The sequence below is a fragment of the Pituophis catenifer genome, unplaced genomic scaffold (genome assembly GCF_029215685.1).
Source record: "Pituophis catenifer annectens isolate HBS135680 unplaced genomic scaffold, rPitCat1.0.hap2 SCAF_1, whole genome shotgun sequence".
Taxonomy (NCBI): Eukaryota; Metazoa; Chordata; class Lepidosauria; order Squamata; family Colubridae; genus Pituophis; species Pituophis catenifer.
In genome coordinates, this window is record NW_027256881.1 from 81,725,674 (window position 1) to 81,737,780 (window position 12,107).

Here is a 12,107-nt window from a genome sequence, read left to right on the forward strand (position 1 = left end):
CAGGTTTAGAAGGGAGCAACCAAGATGGTGAAGGAATTGAAAACCCATTCCTGTGGAACTGGACTTTTTTTTAAGCCTGCAGAAGAGGGCAAGGGGAGAGAAGGAAAGTCTTCAAATATCTAAAAGGTTGTCACATAAAAAGAGGAATATTGTGGAGGATAGGTCTATAACCAATGATTTGAGACTATAGGGAAGCAGATCCATGCTAGTTACTAAGAACTTCATGACACTAAGAAATTGTGGAATAGGTTGCCTCATGAAGTGGTACAACCTCGTTCATTGGAGGGAGGATGAATAGAGAAAGGCTGGACAGACACTTGCCCAAAAATGTTTTAAAAGATCCTGCACCAAGCAGGGAAATGGATTAGTTAGCCACTTGGATCCTCTCAAATCTATGATTCTAGAATGCCTGATTGAAAATTTGGAAGCGTTAAAAAAAAAAAAACACCTCTAAACATAGGCAGGATGTAATAGCTAAAATGCATATGCACTGTACCAAAGAAGAGAGCTTTACTTAAGCATTTAATGGTCCGTACCATGCAGTAAACATATTCTGTTATTTTCATGCAGGGGAAAACATACCTCTGCTTGAGCGCATTCGTACTTCACTAGGAGTGCGGCAAGCTCACTGCTGGCTGTTTCTGCTGCATTCCGATAATGGACTAGCTGTTCTCGAGTGTCAGGAACATCCAGTAGCAAATAATTATGAGTTCTCTGCTTTACAAAAAAAAAAAACAGTGTTAATGGCAAACAATTAGAATTCTTCTTGTTTTATTGCTTTGCTCAGTTCTTTAAAAGGGATTGTTTTAAAGCAGTTTAGTTTTAAATTTGGATAACTTTAAACCCAATCTTCATTCCAATCTGGGTGGGGAATGGAAACTGCCTTGGAAGATAACTTGCATAAGACAATGGAGTGCAATGGATTTAATTTGCTTGGATGTTTATTAACTTTTATATTCTTGAGTAATGTTTTTTTTTTCAATAGTTCTACAGTGGGATGACCATGGCTCTCATCTTTACTAAAGTCCACATTGTATGGAAGACTTCTGTTTTCCTCATGGCCAATAAAATATGAGATGCTTCAGGAACCCAGCACTGAAATCTTTATGAACCTCTGGGACATTGCCTGGAATTTGAGCTGATGATCCGTGGTTAGGGCACACAATCTTTCCCCCCCTCTTTTTCCTTCAAATACTCTCATACAGATGGTAGAAAACTTGAGTAGGTGTCTGAAGACAAACAAGCTGAAGCTTTCTCCAGAAAAGACTGGGATACTGTAAATAAGGTAAGCCGAGAGATATGAATTGTCCACCAAATTTCCCAGCTGAGTAGAAGTTTGAGCCTGTATCTCATCAATCCTGGGCCAACACTAGCAATCTCCGATTCAACCAACAGCTGCATCCAACGTTAGAAATATATATAAACATAAAAAGAAGCTATAATCTAGCTATAACTATTGTTACTTCTTCACTTATCATTTTGCATAGTTTTTAACCCTGAAACTGAAGAAGTTACCATTGCTTATGCTTCATCCCAATCAGGCTCCATTGATTGTGGAGATTAGTTCTTACAATGCTGATATGGATGTCAGTTCTCAAAGCTGGGATCAGATGGAGCCCCCAAAAGATGGTTGTGCTGTACTCTCTGAAGAACTGGGTTTGGTATCTTAAATGTTGTCTGTACACATCTGCTTTATCTGGAAGTATTCCCTTGAAATATTATTAACTTGTTTTTTCCTTCTAGTATTATTAATCAGAATTCCTGTTCACTATTTTCAATACTGACTGCAAGAGGGAAAGTTTGATTAGGCTGCAGTGCAGCTTAATGTTTGATATGCTTCAGAAGCGAATATGCCAACATTCACAGCTTTGGTGATCACTAAAGTTGGAAGAATTATTTTAGAGCAATACATATAATGTATGTTCCAATCAGAATTGTATAGCTTGCTGCTGAGCTTTATTTCTTATTACTATGACTTATATTAGGGCATCTTTTTTTCTTTGAATCAGAAATACTGCATCACCCTCATTTAAATGACTCCCCCGATTCTATGAGTGAGTCACATATCAAATGCAACATAAAAATAAAACCCAGATTATTATTGCTGTTTTGGTTATTTATGACTGTTCAACAGTTATTAAGTGAAAAGAAATACATGCTTTATTTTTTCAACTGCAATAGAACATATAGAAGTTAGCTTGTAGTTCAAAATACGCAACATATGTGCTCGGTATGATCTTTTTTATGCTGATTGCAATCAGAGTTTTGGCTAGTATTTCAATGTGTGTACCGTTCTCCCACTTTACTCTTCAGTGTCAAAATCCCGAATATTGTTTCTATTCTGAGAACTTGTTTCTATTCTGGCAGCACTTATCCCAGAGAGCCCAATTACCTTAAATAACGCAAGGATTTATGAAAAGAGGAAAGTGAGAAGAATCAACATTGTGTCTTCTAAATGAGTTTTTAACATGTTGTCTGCCCAACTGTTACATTGTCTATTTGCCTAACATTTAGCTTAAAATGTTTTCAGAGGAGAATTTGATTTATTTATTCATTTAACCTTAACAAGAAAGCATAAACAGTGCAACCCTGACTGAATGCAGGGAGATGGGGTTGGGGAGGATTCATCTTTTAAGTGCTCTTCAAATTGTACAAAAACTTCAGCACAAAGCTGGGAATTTAACTTTTTGCTATAATATTTGATTGTTGTTCCTGAGTTGGGAAGGCAGCTTTTTAAAGATCCTAGTTGTGGAAGTTGGAAAGTTAGTAGCATCACCCACCCTCCATAGCCAGGATTCAATGCGGCAATTAGCCTTTTAGTCAGCCAAAGAGCAAAGTGCAAGTTTTTCCTGAGAAGGTTAGATTGTGCAAATGTTACTGAATAGACATTGCCTGAATTTTGATTGGAATGGTTTTTCGGGAAGGAAGGAGCATTGAAGAAATGGTTTCGATTTCATCGCTTTATGCCAAAGTATACCTTTCGGTGTGTAAATCTTCCAGGTAACACAAAGCTGTGATTACCATTTCCCTGACTTCACCTTCATCCTCTCCCTAATTACAGGAAACTAGTCATATTGCTCAGGGACGCAGTGGCTCAGTGGCTAAGACACTGAGCTTGTCGATTGAAAGGTTGGCAGTTCAGTGGTTTGAATCCCTAGTGCCGCATAACAGGGTGAGCTCCTGTTTCTTGTCCCAGCTTCTGTCAGCCCAGCAGTTCGAAAGCATGCAAAAATGCAAGTAGAAAAAAGGGGACCACCTTTGGTGGGAAGGTAACAGCGTTCCGTGCGCCTTTGGCTTTTAGTCATGCCAGCCACATGACCACGGAGACGTCTTCGGACAGCGCTGGCTCTTCAGCTTTGAAATGAAGATGAGCACCGCCCCCTAGAGTCGGGAACAACTAGCACATATGTGCAAGGGGAACCTTTACCTTTTTAGTCATATTGCTGAGGGCCAAAGAGGAAAGAGTACTGTTGTTGTTACAATCATACCCATTCACATGTAAACTAACTAAGAAGTGTGGTTTTGTTTGAAAGAGTTGTGGAACTTTTCTACCCATTATCCAAAGGGGCTTAAATCAAATTTCAGTTCCCTTCATAATTCTTTCAAACCACTGTTTGAAACACACAATTAATAAATTGTTCAATACTCTGCCTTTGTTTCCGTCCTGTTCCATATTTTTTAAGCCAGGATAGAAGAAGTGATTGCATTAGAAGCATAACCCTGGTCTCTCCTTCTGTTGGCCATTGTGCCACCTGCTGTTTAAAGTATTCAGCATCTTTGATAATTCCTTCACTATAAATAAAAATCCCCGATCATTTTAAAACAGCATGAAAAAGGAAAGTAACAGAATATATATATATCACTAAATATGCGTATTTTTAAAATATACATAAAATTAAAGAAGTTTTGTTTAAATCACACAATATGTTAAAGCTTTAGAAAATGATATACTTGAGAATATTTAATGTTTGTATAGCACCAAAATGTTAATTTTTTTTTAAAGAAACCTTTAAATTATCAGTATAATTTGTATTGTGATTTTATTCTCTGTCTATGCATTTAGTTATGATTAATGAATAAAATCACTGTTATTACTGCTATAATATGTGCTAATGAATGTAAGTCTGTATCAGTGCAGTATGTATTATTGTTCTGTCATTTTTTTCCCCTAAAGGAACATAAAGTCTTTAGAACAGGGGTCCCCAATCCCCCGGACCATGGCCCATTTGGAACTGGGCCACAGAAGCTGCAGACGAGCAAGCGCAAGCAGCTCCATTTGTGCAAGAAGCAGACACATCTGCTTCTTGCACATCTGCCTCAGCATCCCATCTGCAACACAAAGGACCCATCTAGCAACAGAAGCTCCCCACATGGTACCTGGGAAGATTATATCAGCCAGCAAGGCTAGTTAAGATCCCCACCCCCTGGGTGTCTGACAACCAATCAGGATACTCTTCCTGTGTCCCAGGAAGTTTAAAGCTCAGAGAGGACATAAAACCCAGGAACTCTCAGCATCTCGCCTCTTTTTCTGCTCAGGAACTCAAACCATGTGATCCTGTCCACCATTAAACCATCTTTCCAAGCAGTCTCCATGTTTTTCCCCACTTGGAACTGAACCCAGAAGGTCATTTCTTCCGACAGAACCATCCCCACTCCTCCCCCCAGTTCGCAAAGCTGGAAAGGTTGGAGAATTCTGCTTTAGAAATTTGGTTCACATAGTTTTTCATAACATATACATTTTGAATACAGCTTTAAATCTTCCCTAATACTTCTTTACCCACTGTGCTTAATGTATCCTTTTTGTACTCAGCTTTAAAACATAATTCCAGTGGTGGGTTCCTCCCAGTTCGGTCCGGTTCGGCCGAGCCGGTAGCGGTGACGATATGACATCACCGAACTGGTTCTCCCCCCCGCCCTCCCGCCCCACGTTATTCTTACCTTTTATTTGGTCCCACCCCCAATCTATTGCTGCTTCCTGAGTCTCAGCTGATGACTAGAGGGGAAAAAAACTGTTTAAACTCTTGCTGCGGGGCTTCAAAGGGCCGTCCTACAGCTGATCAGTGTTAAAAGCAAACAAATGAGTCGGGTCGTAAGTGCGAGGACTGGTCGTAAGTGCGAGGACCTTCCAGAAATGACTCTGACCAGCTAGCCACGCCCACCTAGTCACATGACCTCCAAGCCACATCCACAAAATAAGCCACGCCCACAGAACCGGTAGTAAAAAAATTTAGAACCCACCCCTGCATAGTTCCCTCCCACTTCACTTCCTAATATAGATTTGTACAATATTTTTGAGCCATGAACAACAAACCTATGGTTTTGGTAGTTCATTTACCTTTTTTTTAACTTGGTCCACTAGAATTTTTAAGGACCATCACACAAGCCAGAGGTTGGCAATAAAGCAGCAGAAGACAACTAGATACATATGTCCTTTTGAGATGGGGCACTTTTCCTTTTGCTGGATACAATATTTTTTAAATAAATAAAACCATGATTGAATTTAATGATCCCAATCTTGCAAGATTATCAGATCAAATGGGACAATGAGATTCCCATCTGATTCTTGTAGGACTTTGGACCAGGACTCTAAAATCCTGTGAAATATAGGCAATCAATTGAGATTCTGGCCATATAAAAAGTATCTTTGAGTCCAGATTTTATTTTAATTTATATGGCCACTCATCTCAGAAAACTGGCTTTAGACGTTAGAGATCATCTATGGTATTTTGACCGCAGATTACAAGTGGTCTCTGGCAGGAGTGAAATCCAGCAGGTTCTGACAGGTTCTGGAGAACCGGTAGCGGAAATTTTCAGCAGTTCAAAGAACCAGCAAATACCACCTCTGGCTGGCCCCCGAGTGGGGTGGGAATGGAGATTTTGCAGTATTCTTCCCCTGCCACGCCCACCAAGCCACACCATGCCCACCAAGCAACGCCCACAAAACCAGTAGTAAAAAAAATTGGATTTCACCACTGGTCTCTGGGCCATAAGGAATCAATGATGAAAAGAATTCTGTGTTTTTCTTTCGCATTCTTTCCCAAAAGTGAGCTTCAAGATATGATGGGGACATTTACATATAGTCATCAACTTAGAACCATAATTGAGCCCAAAAATTTATCTTACTAAGTGAGACTGTTGTTAAGTGAGTTTTGCCACATTTTAAGACCTTTCTTGCCAAAGTTGTTAAATGAATCACTGCAGTTGTTAAATTAGTGACATGATGGATAAGTGAATCAGGCTTCCCCATTGACTTTGCTAGTCAGAAGGTCACAAAAGGTAATCACATGACCCTGGGATACTGCAACCATCATAAATGGGAGTCAGTTGCCAAGCATCTGAATCTTGATCATGCGGTCATGGGGATGCTGCAACGGTTGTAAGTGTGAAAAATGGTCAAAAGTCACTTTTTCAGTGTCATTGTAACTTTAAACAGTCATGAAATGAACTGTTGTAAATTGAGGATTAGAAATGATTCCAAGATGTTTTCTTGGTTTGGCTCCTATGCCTTTAAGAGTCTTACAATAAGCAATCATACAATCCTTAGTTTTGATGGCAGTACTGATAATGATGTAATGTTAGTTGCTTCTGGAGGCATCATGGCAAATAATACAATTCCAAAAAGTTTTTCCCCCCCCAAAAATAAGACATGTTATTTCAATGAATGAGATTCTTCCACCTTTAACCAGGGGTGAAATATAAAATTTGTTACTACCGGTTCTGTGGGCGTGGCTTGGTGGGGTGGGAGGTAATGTGACTGGGTGGGCATGGCCAACTTTTTTTTTTAAACTTTTCAAAGCATTTTTTCTAATGCTTTGAAAAGCCTCCGCTGATCAGGCAACTCAGCTGGGATCGTCAGAGACTTTTCAAAGCATTTTTTTTACCACCTCTTCGGCCAAGAGATTGCAGAAAAAAATGCTTTGAAAAGCCTCTGACAATCCCAGCTGAGCCGCACGATCATCAGAGGCTTTTTTTTTTTTTTTTACTTTTAAAAGCATTTTTTCGTCGGAAGAGGTTATAGAAAAAATGCTTCTAAAAGTAAAAAAAAAAGCCTCTGATGATCGTGCGGCTCAGCTGGGCATGGGGGGGCGTGCAGGGATTTTTGCTACCGGTTCTCCGAACCACCCGCCGCCATTGCTACCGGATCGGGCGATCCGATCCGAACCAGGAGCATTTCACCCCTGTGTTTAACCCTAGGAAAAATCCTCTTTGCTGTTTTTCTTTTTTAAAGAACAAAAGGCAATGATTGAAAACAGTATATGGTTTGTAGGGACAGTAAACTATGGAGAGATAAATTGAATGTGGTTAGGAAAAAAATCAGATTTAACCATATTTCATTTTCTTACCTCATGCCTTCAATTTCTCCGGGTTAATATTTGTTATTTCTTTTCTGCATTTTTGCATAATATTACTTATCCCAAAAGGGAATAGTTTGTTGCATACATGTTGAATTTCTATTTAATATTCTGTTAAAACTTAAAAGTGCACTGAGGTAATTAAACAAGTTACCTCCGTGTACCTCAATCTCAGGAACTTGAAACTAGGTGGACTTCAGCCCAGAATCCTCCAGCCATCATGCTGGTTGGGGAATTCTGGAAGTTGAAGTCCACACGGCTTCAACTTTCTGAGGTTGAGAAATACTGAACTATATTGTTGGGGTGATGCATGAAAAACATGCATGGTTTTTTCCCCCCAAAACTGCATCATCTAAGCATTACCTAGTCTCATAAACATTATCCATATTAACTGCTATATTATACAACTTTCAATGCCAGAATTACTAATTGTCTTCCACAGCGTTCCTACATAAGCAATTAGGCATTGTATCTATTCTGAACCTGTGGCATCATGATATAAGTTAGGTCACATATAATCAATTGAAGTTCTTCAATGCCTTCATAAACTGGAATTAGGCCAAATAAATAAACACGTTTCTGTATCTGGAATACTATTTTTAAAATAGGGAAGTTACCACATTTATTATCAACATTCAACACGTTCACAATGTATTTTTTTCCTATAAAAATAGAGGAAAATGCAATATTTAGATAAAGGGAATAAACTTTTCAACTATGTTGACTATCCCTACCCCACTTTTTTTCAGATTTATATAGAAGTTGTATCTGCAAGTAGTTGATGCATTATCCTACATTTAACATCCTAATTTCAGGGCCCTGACCTGGAAGGATCCCATGAGAAAACTAAACAAAAATCTCTCTCTGTTTCTCTGAACTTTAGATCAAAGCATGGGTGAAGGAAAGATAAAGAGCAGAAAACCAGAAATCTTAGATAAATGTACTCCCTTTGCTATGTTTAATAAGAAACAGCTCAGTCCTTGAATGCCGAAAGATAAAACTGTACCGAAATATAATTGAAACTATAATTGTTAGGGCATTATGCAAAGTATCACAGCTGTTGAAATAGTGTCCTATGAAGTGAATGTTTAACCTAAAAGTATTGATGTACATACAATGAAACGTTAAGAAACAACGTAGGCAATTTCATTATTTCCAATACTTTCATTAGAAGAGCTTTCCCTAACCTTGTGTTGCCCAATACTTTGGGCCACATCTCCCATAAATCCCCGATCAATAAGTCTAAAGATCCTGTGGTTGGAGAGCACAGAATTTGGGATCGCCGTTATTGTCCCAAATTATTGAAATTTAAATGAAGCAAATTATACTAAAAAGTAACTAATTAGCTTCTTCGTTCTATGGAGATTCTCCATCATCCAGGTCATGTTTGTCCCAAAGGTGCTTTTCTAAAAGACAACTGAACTGTCTTTGTTTTTTCTTTGAAAGCATTTCGCTTCTCATCCAAGAAGCTTCTTCAGTTCAGAACTAAAAAAGCTTCTTGGATGAGAAGTGAAATGTTTTCAAAGAGAAAAAAAATCAAGGAAGTCCAGTTGCCTTTTAGAAAAGCACCTTTGGGCAGCTTCGTCATTCCTTCTTATGGATGGATAATACAGGGGCTACATCCTAACCTAGAAGTAAAGATACTAGGGCTTCTGACTGCCCTGGATTTAGGTCACCAACTTCCAAAACTGATTATGAGAATCTTTTTAATATGATAAGGAAAAAATAAATAAATAAAATGATTTGAGAGTAATTGTAACAAAGAGCCAGTTGGTTCACGGGTTAAGGCACCATGCTAGAAACCAGGAAACTCTGAGTTCCAATCTCACCTTAAGCATGAAAGCCGATTGGGTGACTTTGGGCCAGTCACTTTTTCTCAGCTCAACCCACTTCTCAGGGTTCTTGTTGTGTGGAAAATAGGAGGAGGAAGGAATATTATGTATGTTTGCCACCTTATAAAGTAATAAAGGTGGGATAAACTAATACATAAATAAAACATTTTATTTTAAATATTGTATACAATGCTGCATGATGCCCAGAGTCATATAATGGAGTTGAGCAGTTTATGAATTTAATACACTTAAAATATTTCCTCACATAGCAGCTGATACAATCTGGAGATAAAATATAAGACCTATAGTATGTAAATCTTTACAATAATAATAATAAATATATGTTACCGGTACATACTAATGCTTTTCTTATTATCTCAAAGCTATGTTTGGATGGGACCAATTATTTCAAATATGACATGATTATTTGCCAGCAATTGAATCCAACCCCGCTTTATATGTTTTTAGAATATAACTGATATTTTCATTGACTTCCCACTCACTTTGTATTTGTTGGCTGCTGAATACCTTAAATAACATATACTGGTCTTTGACCAAAATGAAGTTTGATATCTTGCCCACCCTCCAGAGTTTTTCAATGTAGAATCTGATTTATTACTGGGCAACCTTACTTTTTAAGTATATTTTTTAATTTGAAGTATGGTACATATATGACATGATTATACATACTAATATTTAAAATTAACATGTAGCACATAGTTTTCATTTCTTGATATAATGTCAGGAATTTCTGAAAAAACATTCTGAATCTACAGATTGAAGTCTGAGAAATATTCTTAGATCTGAGTAAGATTACTCTCCTGGGAGCTGCCAATACTGAGAAACTTCTTGAGCCATGAGATGATTAAGAAAAGATCAAAAAGTTCAACGTCAAAGAAAACTAAAACTAATTATTCCTTAAGGTTGAAAGGGATTGAGAAAAATACAAAAATCTTATAGGTTTGACAAGGCATAAGTAATCATAAAGTGTATGCAGGTTTCTTCCCAAGAAGGAAGAATGTGGATGGAAGACTTAAAAGTCCTATGAAAATGTGTAAAGATTTACAATGTGTATATTGGTAAAATATAGCCTGGCATTGCAACACTTTCCACAGACTTCAAAGAAAAAAAATATATATCATGCTGCTGTATTGAGTCCAGTGCAACAATGAACTACTCTATGAGTACTTATTGTCATAAAGCAATAGATCAAATTAGATAATTATCACTATATGTGAAAATATTCCCCCGCCATCCATTTATTGGCTAAAGCAGGCTTCTTAATATGGTTACCCTTCAAATGTCCCAAACTACAACTCCTATGATCCACTAGTCATCATGGATAATGGATGATGGAACTTAGATTCAACACAACATGTTCAACATAGGTCTCTTTTCTAGGCATATGTGTAACCCAGAGAGGCCTCTAGGGCATGAATTCTAATATTAACTAGATGTCAATCTTTTTTATCTGCTGAAGAATTTCAGTAGGTAAGACATCCCCTATTCTGCTTAATAGTGTGGCTTTTTGTAAAAGGCTGTTTATGTAACCATGTTCTATCATTCTGACATGATGGATTAGTGCTACTTGTGCAACTGTAGTAGTTAACATCTATCATGAAGAAATAATTGTCTAATTGTAAAAATATAAAATAAATCAGATTTTGATGTAATGGTTACTTTCACCAGAAGATTTTTTTAAAAAAACTATACTGTTCAGATCTTCTTAGCCGCTAAAATCTGGGAAATAAGCCACATGCTGCTTTGTATCTCAACAAGATACGGGCTTTACATTTTGCAAACAGATTCAAGTTTTCCCCTATCCAGTTTCAGAAAAAAAAAGAGTAAGAAGGAAAGGGACACCAGATGGATTTCAGGCTTCTGAGTGGCAAATGAAGATTCAGAACTTTTGGTTTTTGGGGGGCGGGGGGGCTGGGGTGAGGGGAGAGAGAGAGAGATCAAGAAGGTGTTGGGGACAATATGCTGACTCGTAAACCCGATTAGAGAGGGCTGTAAAGCACTGTGAAGCGGGATATAAGTCGTAAGTGCTATGGAATGGAATGGAATGGAATGGAATGGAATAGAATTTTTTTATTGGCCAAGTGTGATTGGACACACAAGGGATTTGTCTTGGTGTATAGGCTCTCAGTGTACATAAAAGAAAAGATACCTTCAGCAAGAATCATAAGGCACAATACTTAATGATAGGCATAGGGTACAAATAAGCAATCAGGAAAATTGCTCGATGCAACACAGTGGCTACACAGAAAGAATTAGAATTACCAGTGGGCGCCCCGAATAAATATTAGAAAAATATCCATTGGGCCAAACTACCTGGCAGGTGTTTGGTGAAGATTCTTAGCCATCCAAGTAGAGCCGTCTGGAAGTTGAGTGGACTCCTTTTTTTTTCTTTATGGATTCGAAACGTTTCGCTGCTTATTTCGAACCCACAAGAAAAGAAGTCCAGTTGCCCCCGGCTCGACTTCCAGACACGCCGCAGATGTGGATCTAGGGAATGCAAGCCTGAGCGAGGAGCATACCTCCGCTTCGGAAGAGGCTGAGACGCTGGCAGGCGAGCGCAGCAACGGTGCGTTGCTGGTCACGTCGATGAGTCTGGAGCAGGCAGAGCCCGCACGGGAACTGCCAGCGCTTCTCATGCTCCCGCGGATCGATGGCGCGCGAAAATCGGGCTGCTTTTCCTTCGGCGTTCGGACGACCCGGGGAATAAACCAGCCGGGCGCGTCCCTAAGACCCAGGCTCGCTTGGCTACCTGGGTTTCTATGTCAACCGCCCTGGGGATACACAGCTGGGGCTGCCGATTAAGAAAACCCGCCCTCTCGGTGATTCTCGCGAGACGCGTTTGGAAGAGCGCGATCCTAATGTTTGGTTTTGTGTGGTGTTTTGGGGAGAGCTTTCCCTTCCA

General features: G+C 38.8%; 1 protein-coding gene across 1 annotated transcript in view; it reads right to left on the reverse strand.

Moving 5' to 3' along the window:
• CCDC170 (coiled-coil domain containing 170) overlaps positions 1-11,882 on the reverse strand; it is a 58,411-nt gene extending 46,529 nt beyond the window's left edge. The window contains exons 1-2 of the mRNA XM_070951787.1: positions 11,725-11,882; positions 583-717 (exon numbers count right to left, since the gene is read on the reverse strand). Of these exons, the coding sequence (XP_070807888.1) occupies positions 583-717; positions 11,725-11,841 (252 nt within the window). The 5' untranslated portion in view covers positions 11,842-11,882. The remainder of the gene's footprint in view (positions 1-582; positions 718-11,724) is intronic.
• Between the last annotated feature and the right edge of the window lie 225 nt (positions 11,883-12,107).